Source organism: Psilocybe cubensis, chromosome 11 (assembly GCF_017499595.1).
Source record: "Psilocybe cubensis strain MGC-MH-2018 chromosome 11, whole genome shotgun sequence".
NCBI classification, from domain to species: Eukaryota; Fungi; Basidiomycota; class Agaricomycetes; order Agaricales; family Agrocybaceae; genus Psilocybe; species Psilocybe cubensis.
In genome coordinates, this window is record NC_063009.1 from 1,116,665 (window position 1) to 1,134,339 (window position 17,675).

Sequence of the window (17,675 nt, forward strand, 5' to 3'; positions counted from 1 at the left end):
AAAAACATGCATTGCCTTTGTACCCTTTTAAGGTAAGTCAGGAATTAGCCGACCTTACCAAGCCAATCAAAACATTTGTTGACCTTGGATTGCCTTTGAAAGGTTAGTGAATTATTAACTGATCTTTGCTTGGGATTTTAATATTTGTTCTTATTGTAAGTCATAGCAAAAGATTTCAGATGTATGTATAATCAGAGAATTATAAATTCCACCTTATTTTCCAATATAATTATATGCTTTGCCTTATATTGTGTTGTAAAGCTTTAGAAAAATATTTCCTTGTTAATGAAATCTTCCCTAAAAATTGAAAGGCAAACCAATATCTAGATTAGTAGTGTAGGTTATTCATTGATTTTTAGTTATTATATTGATTGTTCAATATTTATAACCACGGGGCGTTCCTCACTGCTCAGAGCAAGCTCAGGGACAAAGTTCCGTGAGAAATCACATGACATAGAGTCAGACATTGGGGCCACGGAAATTGGGGACGGGGACTCTAAAAGACCGTCGCACAACTCAAAACGACTCTGTCAAGGCTTTTCACTTCCCCCATCTTCAAGAAATTAAATGGTAAGAATTTCTTCCTAACTTGTGAGATTCCTGCCTTATAACCTCTAGCATATACAGTTCTAACAGTACTAGCACACATGTGGGACTGGGTTTGGCTGGTCAGATAGTAAGTGCACATCATATTCTGTACCATCTATTCCACAATGTACTCATTTTCAACACAAAGGTGACCAACTATCTGATTCTTGCACTCGGTCTCATTCTCGCTTTTAGTGTAGTTTTTTTGCTCTGCTGTTTTGACTTCTACAGTAGCTTTTTTTACTACACGTGTATTTGTATTTAGTTGGTTAATAAGCAATTTGTACATTTCTGGATACCGGCGGCCAAGCCAGAAAGAGTGAAATAAGATTCATTAATGAGCGCACATCTTTGCAAACTTACCCAGCTTTGCAAGGGCAATTAAAGATTTGCCCTGCCTTCAAAGGTCAACTAAGAATGACCAAAAGTTACTAAGGATTTGCAATGTTGCTAATTATAACGTGTCCTTACTTGTAAGTGCTTACAAGTAAGGCCATTTATAATCTTTGTGTCCTTAGTGCCATTTGTTACCTTTATTAGCAATGTATTATCTGGCAAACTTATGGCGGTTTTCGCAATGATACCCATAGTAGTTGATTCTATCATTATGCTAAGTACCATACTTTTTCTGTCTAATAAATAAAAGTAATATCATATGGAAAAAGGATGAGTAAGATTAAGAATTATATAGAATTTACTAGGAAAAATAGAGCAAGAAGGGTGTGATGAAAGAAATAGACTATCTAATCAGATAATTAATAAATAATAGAAAGATAAGATAAATCTATAATGAATGATAGAACAGCATATACAGTAGACAAAAGTGCTGACTAGTCAGCCTAGGTATTGGTCTAACTATTTACATGACTAGTTTGTGATAAATTTTGTAATAAATCAACTAATCAGTCCATTGAATAGTTAGAAGAGCTCACAAAGATGTTGTTATGCAGAATGATTTATTTTGTGTAGTTACTATTTAATTTTATTTCAATAAACTCATTTACTAATAGTAATATTAATTAGTATAAATTTATTTACCAATAAGTACTAAACAGTATGGCAATGTCTATGTAATTTCTTCTGATTAGTCAATAAACTGGTTAATAGATTTGTCACAGAACACATTACAAATTGGTTATATAACTAGTCAGACCAATATCCGGGCTAACTAGTCAGCATTTTTGCCTGCTGTGATAATAGCACATTGCATCTCTGCATTTAATTATTCTTAGGACACTCAGAGTTTAAAACATGTTGTACTACTAAAGTCACAATGCTCAATAACACTGATGGTGAAGTGGTTATCATGCTTGCCTTCCAAGCAAGCGGCAGGGGTTCGATTCCCCTTCAGTGTATCTTTTATCACTTTGATTTTTCTCAGCCAAAATGGAAGTCAAATGAGTTCTTCTTAGCTGTTGGATCATTTAAATTTTCACGATTAAATACAATACCATTCTTTTTGAGTATTTAGTACTCGAGGAGACGGCGATTGTCGTCTCCTAGCATCAGGCTCAATTTTCCAGCGCCGACTAAACTTCCGCGTGTCCAAGGGGAGATACGCGTAAGGGGCTTAGGTAAACTCACCACAAGCCAAAGGATAGTCTTTATGTCTGGCCTTTCAGCAAAACAGGAAGAGGCAGTCGCGCAGCTCAGGGAGCTCATCGGCGGAGCGGACGCGGATGCGGACGTCGCGACCAACGTGCTTCGTAGCGTCGACTGGGACGTCGAGGTGTGTACCCCACAGACACTCTTTTCACATTATACCATCCACAGCTGATTTACGGTTACTTCGACGACGATTTAGCGCGCGGCGGATTTTCTGTTCGGGAATGCAGGGAGTGCACCTGAGGCGTCTGCGTCGACATCGGCGTCGGGCTCGTCCTCTTCGGCGGCGAGGGGTGGAGCGCCGCGCATGGAGGAGTTTGATATTGACGATTCGCAACAGGGCGAGTTCGAGAATGCGCACCGTGCCCGTGAACATGAGCACGAGCACGAGCCTGAATACCCCCCACGACAAAGGGTATGCCCTCCCCCTCTCCCATCCTGCAGTAACTAAGTACTAACCCTCCCAGAACCCACCGGTCCCGACAGCCCCAAACACCTTCGCCCGGCCCCTCTTGACGCTGCTCACCTTCCCGCTACACGTCCTCTCGAGCATGTTCAAGTTCATCTTCACGATTCTGCGCATCCCCGTACCGCAGTTCCGCTTCATGGGGATGAACCTTGGGCTTAACCTCTCGCTCGGCGGGTACCGTCCGCTGCACTCGCGCGGGGGCGCACCGGGGACGAGCGGCCCCGAGCGCTGGCTGCGCGCGTTGGAGGAAGAGACGGGCGCGGTGGCCGTCAGTCGGCGGGTACAGGCGAAGGGATCCTCGACGGCTACAGCGGACCCGGGTGCGGGGTCGTCGACGCTGACGTCCCGTGCAGCGGCTGGGTCGAGTACGGGCGCTAATGGGATCTGGGAAGATGGAAGGAAGTATCTCCCCGATTTTACGATTTCTACGTACGAAGATTTTCTGCGCCGGTGCCAGAACGAGACCAAGATTGGGTGCATTGTCCTCGTGAGCGAGGAGCACGACGACGTGCCCGAATTCAAGCGGTGCGTCTGCTTTTTGCCTTGTCCGGCTTGTGTTCTGAATATACTTTTTCTTAGATCTACGCTGACGGACCCAGCGTTCGTCAAGGCTCTATACGACAACGATATGCTCGTGTGGGGCGGAGACGTGCGCGACCATGAGGCCTGGTCCGGTAAGCATTCCCTTCCTCTTCCTCCTCCCACACTGACACCCATCCCATCGTAGCATCCCAAAAGCTACAAGCAACAACCTACCCCTTCGTCGCCTTCGTCGCCCTCCAACCACGGCGCACTGCCGGCGTCTCCTCTTTCACTACTACCGCCTCCTCATCTACATCTACAAACCCCTCTACAAACCCACCTACACTCACCGTGCTCTCGCGACACCAAGGCCCGTCCCTGCCGCACACATCCACGCCGCTCGCCCCCGCTGGACCCACCGCTGCACACACACTCACCCATCACATCACGGCGCAGCTCCTCCCGCGCGTCACACCGTACATCGCTCAGCTCCGCGCGCACGCGCAGTCGCTCGTACGCGAGCGGGAGCTGAGGGCCGAGCAGGATGCGGCGTTCGCACGCGCCGCGCGGGCAGACAAGGAGCGTATTGAGAGGCGGGTGAGGGAGGAGAAAGAGAGGGAGGATGAGGCGCGGCGGCGTGCGGAGACGGAGCGGCGGGAGGTCGAGCGGCAGAAGAGGGAGAAAGAAGAGAGGGTGAGAAAAGAGGAGGAGAGGATGGTATGGCGGCGCTGGGCGCGGAGGGTGCTCGTCACTGGGACGGGCACCGACAAGACGAATGATGCAGGGGAGAAGCCGTTGCGCGTTGCGATCCGCTTGCCGAGCGGTGCGCGCGTTGTGCACACTTTCCCCTCTTCCTCCTCATCGACACTCACATCCCTCTACGCACTCGTCGACTCGCACCTCATTCCCCCCACGCATCCCGCGTCCGAAGACCCCTCTCCACCCATCTCAATGGCCACATCAAAAGAATCCTTCACCACACTCCTTGAATCACACATCGTCCAAGAGCAGGAATCCGCCTTACCAAGCGACAAAGGACCAGCTGCAGGATTCTGGCCATTCCTCATCGTGGGCGCATACCCACGAGCTGAGATCCCCTGGGCACCGCACACACCGCTGAGCGCCGTCGAAGCGCTCAGAGGCGGTGGACAGGTCGTCGTTGAGCTGCTGCGGTCGCCGTCGGAGAAGACGAGGTCGGGGTCTGGGACACCGCGGTCGTCACTGAACGGCGAGCGGGGCACTGTGCAGGGAAATGGAAGTGCAGGTGCGCAGGTTGATGATGATGATGATGACGGATACGCGACGGAGGAAAGCGAGTAGAGTCTTGTTTTTGTATTTAAATAATTTGTTCAGAGCAGCGAGAGCGCAGACTGTGTCGTGTGCTTTGGGCCTGACTGTTCTCGTAGTGACTACATACACCATACACCATACAACGATACACCCATATATACTTAGTTAGAAATTAGCACAACATCCAGCACGCCTACAACTATATATTATACCGCTTTCGACGATTCGCTTCGTTTCATCTTCATCGTCGTCCTCCACTTTTCGCTGTTCAGACTTACCACCGTCTGATCATCAAGTACCACCCACCACCATCATCGTTACACCAAGGAGCAATTTCAAAAAATCTTTCTTGGGAAGGAATAAGAAAAAAAGACAAAAACAGCCAGATAAACTACGAAACACGAAAACGCGGTACAAGAACACGACCAAAGAGAAAGAAAGAAGTAAAAAGAAGTCGTGAGGGAGAATCTTCGTAAGGATATATACTAACATGTTCGGCATCGCGATGGTATGGTATGATAGTTATGTATATCCAGTCGCAGCCGTCAGAAATTATCTCATATCTGTCCTCTGAACCTTCTCCGTAAGGCGATTCCAACTCAAACTCTTCCGATTCGACGTGTTCCGACGCGTTTTTGTTCTCTACTGGCTCAGAATCGTGCGCACGAACGATTCGTAGTTGACATTTCCATCTCTGCAAACGCAAACACAAACAAATGTCAGTACTTGTGTACGTTCAATGCATGTATAATGATATCGCTCGAAACAAAAGGCACACGACACGAAAGCGAAAGCAAACACAAAGCCTCCCAACCCCCAAATTACAAACCACAAACCACAAACCACAAACCACAAACCACAAACCACAAACCACAAACCCTCTCCCAAAACCATAAAATCAAACGCCAAACACCAAGAAAACGAGAATAAAAACGAATGTAGAAACTCACGCGCCAACTTGCACCCCCTTCAACAGCTCATCGACTTCCTCATCCGTCATCTTCTCGCCGAGCTGAGTTAGGACATAGCGGAGCTCTCCCGCGCCGATGAATCCATTGCCTTCTTTATCAAAGACCTGGAAGCCTCGGATAAATTCCTCTATTTCCAGTTACAGTTGCAGTTGCAATTATGTATGGAAGGTAAGCGGGGGATGAGATGAAAATTACAAGTAGAGTAAGCCCTAGGATCACATAACACAAAGTTAGAACAACGCACCAGGTGTGCCTGCAGGCTTGAACCCATCCGGTCGATTCAAAATCGTCAAAAATGTCTTGTAATCCACGTCTCTGGGTGCGGCCGCGACGATCTCGGCTACCTCTGCTTGTGTGGGGTTCTGCCCGAGCGCGCGGAGGAGGTCACCGAGGGTTTCGCGTGGGACGGCGCCGGTGCCGCGTTTGTCGAAGAGGGCAAAGGCTTCTTTGTATTCTGGTGTTGGGGAGGGGATGTGTTGGGTTGTGTTGAGGTTGGGAAGGGGAAAGGGTGGTTAATGTTGATTAGATGTGTTGCAAATTAGATTGGCCGGGTAAAGTAGTGTTCAGAGAACAAAGACATCCACCACCACCACCACCACAGCGCAGTCGGCGCAAGGAGTGAAGACAATATCGAACAACGGGCGGGCGACACACCAGCAAACGAATAGAGAGAAAGAGGAGGAAAGACAAAGAAAGAAGACAGGGAAGAAGAATATCGCGTCAGAACCAGCACCACCAACACCAATCTCGATGCATGCATCCACTCACCTGCGTTATCGCTCTACATGTATGTTCCATCCATGTCCGTTCACAGTCCAAGTCCAATGTAATCCATGTCCGGATCCAAAGTAGAGTCCGAGTCCAAAGTCGTATCCAAATTGGCATTCCAAAGACAAAACCAAAGTCGAGTGTGAGTCCGAGTAGGGATCCAATGCCCAAGTCCCAAAGTCGCATCCAAATCGAAACCGAAATGCACGTCCAAATGTCAAGTTAAAGAGCCAATGCCAAATCACAAATCCAATGCAAAGTACCGTCAGCTCCACCCACCCATACACAAAGAAACGCGTACGCACCATTGTACTGAATGTTATGAAGGTTACTTTTCGCGTCAAGTCAAATCAAATCAGACAGAAAAGCTATTAACAGGAGGAGGAGGAGAGATGCTTGTTGAACGGTTGAACTGAACACGAACACGGTCACCACCATCACCGACATGTCCAATCGCGGAAGTCTATTTGTATATGTTATGCTCATGCATTTAGGGGTTATTGGTATAGATTAGATTAGATTAGATGAGATTAGATTATACATATACCCAGCGCTAGCCAGTAGCGCCCAAAGAAAGCACCTCCGAACCGCAGATAAAACCCGAAAAATCATACCAAAATTGTCCCTAGAACTGCGTAGTATAGAGTAATTATACAGCATGGATGTATGACGGAGATTGAAATACATTGTCATCTACGAGTCCACTGTCCAGAGTCCGTTTTATTTCATTTTCTTGAACTCCCAGCTTCAATTCTTATTCTTATTCTTACTATTAGTATTATTCCACCACTATGACAAGCTAGATATACATCCCACCCTCACCAACCTCTGCCCCCTTCCTCCTCTTCACTCCACCAGTCACATCCTCCTTGCTATTGCTAGGCTTCACCCACTCCCGCATCCCATCCTCTCCCTTACCAATAGCTCTAAACAAAAGACGCTGTGCAGAATTTACGAGTTGCGTGCTCCAATCTACATCGTCGTCATCATTGTCCTGTGAAAGTGCGGAGGTAGATGAGGAGGCAGAGAGGGTGCGGGGAGGAGAGGGGGGGATGTGTGGTGTGGGTAAGAGGATGAGTGTGCGGGTTAACGGTGTTGATGAGGAGGATGAGGGAGAAGAGGAAGTAAGGAACGCAGCAGATGTGGCCGCTACGAGATTCGGCGGCTCGAACGGTTTCGCCTCTTCATCCTGTAAAGCGTTAACATCAACGAGTGTCGTAGAGTAGAGACGCGTACGTACAGAGAAACTCAGCCCCTCATCCGTGGTCAAATATCTCACAGGCGCGTCGTGCGCCGGAATGCGCACATCCGTTGCGTACGTCGGTGTCGGGTACGTGTCCAGAACCGCGAGGCTATGTGTTCACTTAGCATTAATATTAGCCCTCTCGCAATAACGCACCTCGTCGGGGACAGCGCGTCGAGGACAGCCGCTGCGTACGGGTGCATCGCGGGCAAAGGGAGCCGTGCGAACGGTTCGGAGATCAGCACTGTCGCGCTTGTCCATGTAGGCGTGAACAGAAGCCCAATCTACACGAAAATCTTCAAATCCACATTTACCCAGCAATGAAAAGACGCACCTGGACTTTATCGACGTACACTGCGCCAATCTGCTCGCCCAGCTGTGCGCCTCTAGCCCAGTAGCGTCCCGCGTCGCCGGATGCAACCTCCAGCGGTTTTCCCGACTGTAAATCCCCGACGATTTTGACGTCGTATTGAGTGGGGGTAGGTGGAGATGGATTTGGATGCAGGGGGTTGAACTCGTCTTCCTCCTCATCCGACTCGATGGCGTAGCGCGGTGGCACGGTATCTGCTAGAGGATCGACGTCCTATCGTATCATACAATCAGCAAGAAGTTCATCGGCAATATGGATACACGTACCATTGCGATAGGGAATACAAACTTAAGTCAAGGATGTACGCGTACGCGCATCAGGATGACCGACGTTGTTTGTCCGAGAGCATGAAACCAAACAGCACGCGCCTGCCATCCCCGCTCCAGTGACCGTCTTTGATTCCGTCCCACACACTCAAATGTCTGCCGACCTGCTCGGCGCGCTCCTCGCCGTGGTCGGCGATGAGCCAGATAGCGGAGGCGGGGGCAGCGACGAGCCAGGCAAACTTCCCCCCGGCTCCCCACCTACCCGTGCGTGTTCTTGTCCTCTACCTTGAACGAATACTAAAGCTATACGCAGTGAAATTCGAAGGACCTTGGTTCACGACGCAGCTGACGATCTCGCTGACAGTCGGCGTGCTCTCTTTTCTCATATTTTCGTACTGTCGGACGCGATGGCCTCTTCTTTTTGCCCCGCGCACAAAGCTCAAAGGTGCGTTCTTTCGGTGGTTTAATGCCCTGTTATCATTGAACACCTTGTCTAATGCCCCGCTCATCGTCGACCACAGGCTTCTCGCCGCACGAGGCGCACGCGCACCAGGCGTTCTTTGGCTGGATCATGCCCACCATCCGCACCTCAGAGTTTACCGTGCTCCAGATCGTGGGGCTCGACGCCGCCGTGGTCTGTCTCTCCTCTTTACCAGCTTTAGAGTGCACTAACACCGCCATAGTTGCTCAACTTTTTCAAGATGTCGTTTTACCTCTTCTCGCTGTGCTCAATGTTCGCCGTGTGCATCCTCATGCCCATCAACTGGAAGGTGCGTCGCGTCGCCTTGCGCAGTGCGCAGTCATTGATATGATATGATAGCGAAACAAACATCTACTGGACGACGACGACGACGACTGGCCAGGCGGCGACAATTCCACCTGGCCTCTCATCCTACATCACCTCCCAATCCTAACCACCTCCTTCTCCTTCTCCGAGCCCCCCTCCAACCCAAACACCAACCACACCTCCCCTCTCCCACCTGACTGGCTCGACCTCATCTCCGACGCCACAACCTACCTCTCCACACACCTCCTCCTAACTTACCTCTTCACTATACTCGCCCTCATCCTCGCAGCACGTACCTACCGGCGTTTCTTGCGCGCACGCCAGCTCTTTTCCTTGGAACTCGTGCACTCCATCCCAGCACGCACCGTCCTCCTCACTGGAATCCCCCGCACACTGCGCGCCGAACGCCGGTTGGCAGAGTACTGGGAGAACATGGGGCTGGGCGTCGAGAGCGTCAGCCTCGTGCGCGAGGTCGGCGGCCTCAAGGGGCTGCTCGACGAGCGCACGAAGAGGCTATTGGCGCTCGAGAGGTGCTGGGTCGATTACGTCGGCAACCCCAGCACGTTGGAATCGTACGACCCCGAATCGTCTGGTGTCGCTCCTTTAGTCGACATCGACATTGAAGACCAGCAATCGAGTCAGCAAAATCGACTGGTGGTCCCCCACCGCCCACGGCCAACCCTGCGCGCGCGCTGGTTCGGGCCCAAAGTCGACGCGCTCGAACACCTCGAAGCGCGCTTCCTCGCCGCTGACGCGCGTGTCAAACGCACACGGCGTACAGGGAAATTCCGGCCCACGTCCTCCGCGTTCATCACCTTCGAAAAGATGTCGTCCGCTCAGATCGCTCTACAAGTTGCCCACTCTCCTCTACCCCCCTCCACCTCCTCCTCGGGTGAAGATGCACTGCAAATGCACACATATCCCGCCCCAGAGCCGCGCGACATCGTTTGGTCTAACATGTCCCTCTCCCCGCGCGCGCTCCTCGTGCGCGACGCCCTCGTCACCGCCTCGCTCGGCCTCCTCTTCTTCTTCTGGTTCTTCCCTATTACAAGTCTCGCTGGGCTGCTCAGCTACGAGGAGGTGAAAAAGACTGTGCCGTGGCTTGGGCGCCTCATCGATCGCAGGGAAGACGTGCGCGCTGTGGTTCAGAATTCATTGCCCAGTGTGGCAATGATCTCGCTGAACGGCGCGTTGCCATTTATTTTGGAGGGTGAGTATTATGTACTTAGTGGTGGTGATACTCATGATCTGACCTTTCACAGGTCTGACGTATGTACAGGGATACCGCGCACGAAGCTGGGTTGAATTCTCCTTACTCAAAAAGTACGTCTACCCTCCTTTCTCTCCCCAGCTAACCTAACTCCCTACCCACAGATACTTCCTATTCCTCCTCGTCAATGTCGTCTTTATCTTCCTCTTCGCCACAACATATTGGCAACTCGTTCAAGACCTCGCCAACTCGCCTGCAAAGGTTCCTGAGAAGCTCGCAATTGCGCTGCAAGCGGGAAGGGCGAGGCATTTCTTTTTGAGTTATGTTATTTTGCAGGGTACGCTCTCGGTTTCGATTTTTAAGTTTAAAGCTAATTGTGCGTGTTGTTGATTTGTTGATGCTGGATACAGGGATAGGCATTATGCCGCTGCAGCTGCTCAATCTGGGTGTGATCATCCCCCGCGTGTTTTATAGGGTGTTTTATACGCGCACTCCGCGAGGTACGTCCATTTCTCGAACTCACTGCCGCGCACACTCACACCCCGCGCAGACTTTGCCGAGCTCAACGCGCCGCCGATGATCAACTACGGGGTCGTCTATCCCCAGGCGATCCTCATGTTCGTCATCACGATGCTCTACAGCATCGTCCAACCCCTCATCGTCATATTCGGTGCTGTATACTTTGGCGTCGGGTATGTCGTGTACAAATACAAGCTCCTCTTTGGTACGCACCATCCCTTTCTCTTCTCTCAACCCAAAATAATCAACCGCACACAGTATTCTACAAACCCTACGAATCGCAAGGCCAAGCCTGGCCCATAACCTATATTCGCCTCATCTGGGGCCTAGTCATCTACCTCCTCTTCATGATTGGCATCTTCACCCTCCGCCACTCCTACATTCTATCCACGCTCCTCCTTCCCCTGCTCGCCTACACCCTCCTCTGCGGGTGGTACACTCACCGCCGGCTACGCCCACTGAGCAAATACGTTGCTCTTAGCGAGGTGTTTGAGGTGCAGCGCGGCGAAGAGGGCGCGGAGGTGCAGAGGCTGAGAGAGGGGCATCCTGTCACGTGGAGTCAGAGCCATTTGAATAGGAGGAGGTATGCGCAGAACGATGATACGCTCTATGTGGCGCCAGAGGATGAGAGGACGGATTATGTGCGTTGTTATTATTTTTCGGTTGTTAGTGTGGTTTCTTATGATGGTTTATGTTTTCAGTCTCAGCCCCCAATGGCGAATTGGTATAGTGGTGTCCTCAAGTAAGTCTTTATCCCTCCCTTCCATCCTCCTTCCCTCATCACCTACTCACTAACCCACCCACCCCACAGCACCGGAAAAAGACGGTACGGCCACCCCGCGCTAAACGGCGTTCTCCCCGAACCCTGGCTCCCGCTTAAAAAGGGCCAGGCGCTCGTCAACAGTGCGCACCACCACCACCGCGGGGAGCACCAGCAGGCGGGAGGAGGGGACCAGGCAGTGGTGCTTACGCTGCGCAAGAGGTACAGCGTGAGTGGACGGTCAAGAAGGTTATCGCAGGAGGGTGCGGCTGCGGCTGGTGGTGTGGGTGTTGGTGGAAATGCGAACGGAAATGGTGGTGCAGGAGGAATCCTCGCGGATCCAAGCGCGATGTTCGATCCATGGCAAGGCGCCGCATCCGCATCCACCTCCTCTCACGCCGCTGGGCCATCGGGTCAACCGCAACAACGACCGCACTCCCACCCAACACCCCGCCGCGCGCACACACACCCACACGCGCTCAGCCACCGCCTAAGCTACGACCACGCATCCGGCGTCATCATGCTCCCCGACGACGGCGCGTGGCTCTCTGACCACTCGCACTCCTCCGACGATGACGACGACGATGATAGTGAGGTAGACTATGGCGTTCAAGGCGCACGTGCAAACGGGCTCGCGCTCTCGGAGTCAATGATCAGTGAAGGTGCTGAAAGCGAGGCGGCAGCGGCGGCGATGGAGGCGGGCGAGGGTGTGCCGCTGGGTTTGGGCGGTGTTGGTGGTTCTTCATCTACGTTTACATCTGCGTCTGCTTCTGCTGGTGCCGCTGCAGGCACGGGCGCTGGAGTAGGTACAGGCGCGAGCACAAGCGGTGGAGGTGCAGCGGGCGCAGGTACTGGAACAGGCACAGCGGGACCGGGAGCAGTAATGGGCATGGCGGGTCTCGGACAGAGTATTGGCCAGCGTCTTTCGCGGTATGGGACGTACTTTCATCATCCGGAGAGGCGGCGGACGGGCTCAATCGCTAATGTTAGTGCCGCTGCCACTGCCAATGCCAATGCCGCTGCCGCCTCGAGTGCGGGTGGGAGTGTGAAGCTGCCTGGGGCGTTTCCGACGCGGTGAGCTCCGTCGGCTGAGGCAATAAAGATTCTGAGGGCGGTGGTGGTGGTTTTTATATACAACCCCGGATATTGGATCTTGCAATTTGGATTTTTTGGAATTTGGAAGTTTTCTTTGTTTTCCTTTCGTAGTTTACTATAATTTGCGGGTGTTGATGTTGTGTCGGCGGACGAAGTGTAGTTACAATTTTCTGTTTTCTGATTTTTTGTTTTCGTTTTCTGTTTCTGTTTGTCGTTTTTGTGTTTCATCGCATTTGTTTAGTTCTATTTCCCGTTTATCCTTTCCCGTTTTCCGTTTTTATTTCTTCACTTTTCGTTTTGTATCGTTTCTTACGATTTTTTATTTCTGTGATTCTTTTGCATTCTCGTTTTAATCCTTTTTCTTAATCATCTCACCGCGCTCGATATCATTTTGTCGTTTCCTGTTTCGATGCACTTTCCATTTCCACTTTCAATCTCGCTTCCACTTCATCTCTCAGTTCCATTTCCACTTCAACTTTCATCTCACTTCCACTTCATTTTCACTTACACACAATCTCCATCGCTCTTGCACATTTCTTTCTCTGTTCTTTTCATTTGTTTTTCCCCTCTGATGTGATCAAGATACCGTTACATATCGTACATCATACCACTTCCTTACTTAATTGCAAGCAAGCATATGGCACATAGTATATCGTGCAAAAAGAAAATCAAAAAGTTGGTGTTGTATACGTCTACTCTTGTATAAGTTTGAGCTCATTTTGATGTGATTGTAAGATTAACAATGAGAGTGAATGTGTGTACTTTTCCTGAACACGTTCAATGTTACAATCGACGGTGTAGGTTCATTAAATTGTAGCAAGCTTTGCTTCTTACTTTAGTAGGTATTATTTTAAACAATATAAACTACTATTAAAATAAACCTTGACTGAACGAGTCTGGCATCATCCTTGGTATCGGTGATTGAGACAGAGGTCCTCGTCTCGAAGTCAGAGACCAGGTAGATGCCCCGCCTTAGGGAAGTTTGAAAGTCCGCTCGCTGATGTCCGAATACGTAGCATTAATTTGCTTGCCGTTGTAAATATTACGTGCTGAATAAAAAAAGTGATATAGCTATCAGCTTGAGGGCAGACTTCCAAGTGCATAATTTTTACTATTCAGATTGTGGACATTGGCGCATACTTGAGGACCTGATCAATTTGAGCGCGTTCTTTGCATCACGCACATCACGTGCACCCGCCCGCCATTCGACCTCAATTTGGACGGCGAATTCGGTGCAAAGTGTAATTCCCTCAGCACAATTACCATAGAAACCGACAGCGATGTGTAGAAGAGCAAACTTGATTGAGACCGGTACCCTTCACACCATTTTGTTCATTACACTTTCATTCTTTTTCCCCTTCAAACATGCCGTTCTCCGCTGTCGGTAAGAAGAAGCTGGCTGGCCATGGTACGTGAAATTCAAGCGTTAGATCTGGGCATATTTTGATAATGTGCCTATAGCGGCCTTTCTTCTCGTTGACATCATCGTTTTGGCTCTTGCGACACGCGTCAACCAGTTCCAGGACTTTTTCTGTCAGTACCTACACAATTGACATACGCTCATGATCATGGCAAGAACTTACTGAGCAGACGCGTTGCGCGCGATGCTTAGATGTTGCGGATATTTTCCCCTTGGCTCTGTCCATAATTTCCTTAATCCTGGTGGTTTTATTGTGTGTCAAGTTTCGTTAGATCATTCCTTTCTCTGTGGCCCATGACTCTTGTAGGTTCACGGTTGACCTCGCGCTTATCAACTCCTACACTGGGAGGGCACAGTCAGAGATTGGGATTTTCGGAGTGTTGAGCATCTTTTGGCTTGGTGAGTCCCAGCTGTTTCTTCGCGTCTTGCTACAGTACTCACCATACCACCGGAATTTAGCCTTCAACGCATTCTCCACCGCGCGCTGGCGCCAAATCCCTTTCCAATGCGACTCCATCCCGACGGGTGCGTTCAATTCTTTCAAGTCCCAAGATCAACTTTATCATGTCCATCTTGAATTCAACAACAAACTCTCTTCCAGATTTCGTTGACGAACGCGAATGGTGCAAATCTCTTCAAGCACTCAAGTCCTTTGTCTGGATTAACTTCCTCCTCTGTGAGTCTCTCACTCTCACTCCCCCCACTTGCATCTTGGAACTCGAACCATGATTCAAAATTAACCCAACTTGAATCTCACCATCATCTCGTATCCAGGCTTTGGAATCGCAATGTTCACCCTGCGCTATGCCATTGCAGAGTACTACCGCGGCAACAAGCACATCTTCCAAATGCCCTTGTCTCGCTACCGACCTGAACTGAGGAGCGACCAACATTTCGGCAGTGGTGGACGGGGAAGCGAGTTCCTTCAGTTCGAAAAAATGACATAGTTCCCACCACGAACAACGCCATCATCTCTCAACTCCGATAGATGGCCTCGCGAGCTTCAGGCAACATCAACTTCCCATGGCATCATCTTCATTCTATCATTTCAGCTTTCTCATTCCCGGCAAGACCCCCTGGTGAGGTTACCCAGTCCGTTCTTTGTTTCTTTTTACTTTCGGTCTTCAAAGTTTTCTTGTATTCGCTTTCGGTCTCCTTCGTTTTGTACAGTATACCTCATGGTCATACCCCGTGAATGGCATTATCTGTTCACCCTACTATACGGCCAAGGAAACAGAAGAAATCGAAAAAGGGCCACGAAATACATAAATATACGACAAAAGGTAATTGTCCCAGGTACAGAAACGCAAAAATAAATACAGGGGCGATGGTGGAGGACCTTGAGCGTATCCAAATTTGAAGAGAAAGAAGAATACAGACACAGCAAATGACGAATGAGTAAAAAAAAGACGAAAAGACAGCGGGGAACTTGAGAACGGTCGGCAAAGAGTGCTATACGACGACGTCAAAATAAAAATAAACGATTTTGTTGGTTGCCTGCTGTCAACCACTCTTTACATAGCAGGATAGCTGACGCTTTCGCTCAGGTGTTCGTTGGCGGGGTTATATGTAAAGCCTCTGAACTGATCCTGAACAGTTTCGGACAGAGCTGAATCAGTCACGACTGAATCCTGGGCTTCCTCATTGGTGAAGTCGGGATCGAAGTTGGCAACATCGAGGACAGATTCCTAGAGGTTATTGTCAGTAACGCTTAATCTGTCAAGTATCGTTCGAATCAAAACTTACAACACTCGGTTTAAACGGTGGTTGTATCTTCTTGGCGAGAAGGCTACATCTCCAGTTTAGTTAACAATCCACACCTGATTTAAGATAAACTCATACCGGTTCCAGTCGATATATTTAGCAAAGAACGGATGCCTTTTGATTTCTTCTCCTCCATTTGCACCAAGACGTCTGGCCGGATCTCTCTGAAGGAGTCCCGTCATTACACTTCTTGCCTCAGCTGGCATATCAGGTGGGAAGTTGAGGGGGTCACTGAGAATTCTCTGGTACATGGTGTTCACATCTTCGTCGTAGAAAGGAGGCAGTCCAGTCTAGAATTTAATGTTCATAACGTTTCCGCTGGGGGAAAAACAAGAAAAAAAAACAGACCATCATTTCATAGAGAAGTACGCCAAGAGTCCACCAATCTACGGTCTTCGTATACCCTTGGCTCTCCAACAACTCCGGAGCAATGTACTCTGGTGTTCCACAGAACGCTATAGATGCAAAGATAAGAGATGGAGTAAAACAGTAGTCACGCGATATCCCCTTACTATTAGTTTTCTCGGTTTCCGACATATTTAGTTTGCAGAGTCCTGCCGAGCAACACTGTGTGAGCCAATACATGTATATTGAGTTAATGTCCGTGATTCACCGAAGTCGCACAGGGCAATATGGCCTGTATAATCCAACAAGATATTTTCGGGCTTGAGATCGCTGATAATGATAACGATGAATCCAATGAGCGCTATGTCTCACCAGGTCAGGGTCTGTCACGCACCGATAAACCACGTTGAAGCCGTGTAAATGTTCCAGAGCACAAAGGAGTTCAGCGGCGTAGAAACGGCTGCGGTCTTGGTCGAACTTGCCCTCGCGCTGAAGATGGTAAAACAATTCTCCGCCGTTCACTAAACAGAAACATCAATGGAGTAAGTCAGGCATGTCATGAAATGACCTACCAAAGGACATCCCAAGGTACAGTTTATCTGGGGTCTGGAAAGAGAACTTGAGAGGTACAATGAATGGATTGTTGACCAACGCAAGGACCGTCCGCTCTGCCAGAATATGTGTGATTTCTCCGGGACGTTGGGCGATATGCGCCTTCCTTATCGTCTTCAGAGCGTAAATTCGTTGAGTATCTTTCTTTCGAACTTGCATAACCTTTCCAAAGCTACCCTTTCCTATCACTTTGAGAAGATCAAATGCTTCAATAGTCAACGGTTCCCCTCGGACTGGGCGGAAGTCGATCTTGAGGTGGAATGAACCAGACCCGGCGGTCGCAGTGTACCATTGATCAGAGGCATGCTATGGACATTATCCATGAGTGTATGTGCATATACTCTGACATAAAGAGAACGTACATGGCCATCAAGCATGGGTGTGAGATCCACCCTGCCCATGAGATGATCATTTCCCATATCATCATGCCCTTGAACAGCAGAGGCAGCCCGCAAATAAGATGAAACTGATATGTTCGATGTACGCGAGACGTCACTGATGGTATGTAATGAGATGATCCAGGGGTCGCTCAGACGACCAAGGGAAACACGCACAAGTCTGCCCGATAGTTCCAAACTGGGTTCGACAAATCCCCTCCCATAGCATCAATGAGAATCTCGTTCTTGTCGAACTCGAGAACGACGTATGGCAGCCACCAACATCGTTTGCGCTGCATACTTTCGCGGTTACTGGTCGACTTGCGGGTGGTGGGGGTTGTCTCGAGCGCATGTTGAATCACTTCAGGAATCTGGACACCTGGAGCTAGCGACAAACCGCGACCTGTTCGAGTGTGAGGAATGGTGTGCGGAGCGTGCAGATGAGCGCAACGTTAGATACCAGAGAATATGCGGATGGTGAGCATCCCAGAACGAAACTGGTCGGACCCATAGGGGGGTTTGGGGGTCGTTGGTCTTGAGGGGATTGGGGTAACGGATCGCGAGATGACGCCGTTCCCATCCTTGGGCTCTGGTAGTTGAGATATGATGAGTAAAGGAGCTGTGGGGAGATATGAAGAGCGAAACACGGACTTTTGGCACCTAGTTTCCAGGACATGGGGGAAATGGAGAAATG

At 49.7% G+C, this 17,675-nt stretch overlaps 5 protein-coding genes and 1 non-coding gene across 6 annotated transcripts; 4 read left to right on the plus strand and 2 right to left on the minus strand.

The window, feature by feature from the left end:
- Positions 1 to 1,871: 1,871 nt before the first annotated feature.
- Positions 1,872 to 1,943, plus strand: JR316_0011483. Its single transcript has one exon. It is a non-coding gene; the product is annotated as a tRNA-Gly (tRNA).
- A 251-nt stretch (positions 1,944 to 2,194) lies between these two features.
- On the plus strand, positions 2,195 to 4,504 carry JR316_0011484 (FAS-associated factor 2; the record flags this gene model as incomplete). Its single annotated transcript, XM_047897138.1, has 5 exons — positions 2,195 to 2,317; positions 2,393 to 2,608; positions 2,661 to 3,187; positions 3,242 to 3,336; positions 3,390 to 4,504. 5 exons carry the CDS (start codon positions 2,195 to 2,197, stop codon positions 4,502 to 4,504), a joined length of 2,076 nt encoding a protein of 691 aa, XP_047743547.1.
- Positions 4,505 to 5,116: 612 nt separating this feature from the next.
- On the minus strand, positions 5,117 to 8,095 carry JR316_0011485 (Myosin regulatory light chain cdc4; the record flags this gene model as incomplete). The annotated part of the gene is made up of 9 exons (XM_047897139.1): positions 5,117 to 5,168; positions 5,425 to 5,572; positions 5,690 to 5,899; positions 6,519 to 6,544; positions 7,023 to 7,402; positions 7,454 to 7,565; positions 7,613 to 7,740; positions 7,791 to 8,039; positions 8,093 to 8,095. 9 exons carry the CDS (start codon positions 8,093 to 8,095, stop codon positions 5,117 to 5,119), a joined length of 1,308 nt encoding a protein of 435 aa, XP_047743548.1.
- A 149-nt stretch (positions 8,096 to 8,244) lies between these two features.
- JR316_0011486 (Calcium permeable stress-gated cation channel 1) lies at positions 8,245 to 12,446 on the plus strand (the record flags this gene model as incomplete). The annotated part of the gene is made up of 12 exons (XM_047897140.1): positions 8,245 to 8,356; positions 8,406 to 8,537; positions 8,614 to 8,726; positions 8,776 to 8,862; positions 8,913 to 10,089; positions 10,142 to 10,202; positions 10,254 to 10,426; positions 10,500 to 10,589; positions 10,640 to 10,813; positions 10,867 to 11,249; positions 11,310 to 11,350; positions 11,420 to 12,446. 12 exons carry the CDS (start codon positions 8,245 to 8,247, stop codon positions 12,444 to 12,446), a joined length of 3,570 nt encoding a protein of 1,189 aa, XP_047743549.1.
- Positions 12,447 to 13,828: 1,382 nt separating this feature from the next.
- On the plus strand, positions 13,829 to 14,830 carry JR316_0011487 (uncharacterized protein; the record flags this gene model as incomplete). Its single annotated transcript, XM_047897141.1, has 7 exons — positions 13,829 to 13,871; positions 13,925 to 13,996; positions 14,076 to 14,136; positions 14,191 to 14,282; positions 14,343 to 14,408; positions 14,485 to 14,559; positions 14,658 to 14,830. 7 exons carry the CDS (start codon positions 13,829 to 13,831, stop codon positions 14,828 to 14,830), a joined length of 582 nt encoding a protein of 193 aa, XP_047743550.1.
- Positions 14,831 to 15,397: 567 nt separating this feature from the next.
- Positions 15,398 to 17,657, minus strand: JR316_0011488 (Serine/threonine-protein kinase YPK1; the record flags this gene model as incomplete). Its single annotated transcript, XM_047897142.1, has 12 exons — positions 15,398 to 15,571; positions 15,630 to 15,672; positions 15,726 to 15,937; positions 15,996 to 16,102; positions 16,160 to 16,201; positions 16,261 to 16,322; positions 16,387 to 16,513; positions 16,565 to 16,910; positions 16,967 to 17,099; positions 17,159 to 17,384; positions 17,442 to 17,570; positions 17,633 to 17,657. The coding sequence occupies 12 exons, from the start codon at positions 17,655 to 17,657 to the stop codon at positions 15,398 to 15,400; spliced, it is 1,626 nt and encodes a 541-aa protein (XP_047743551.1).
- Between the last annotated feature and the right edge of the window lie 18 nt (positions 17,658 to 17,675).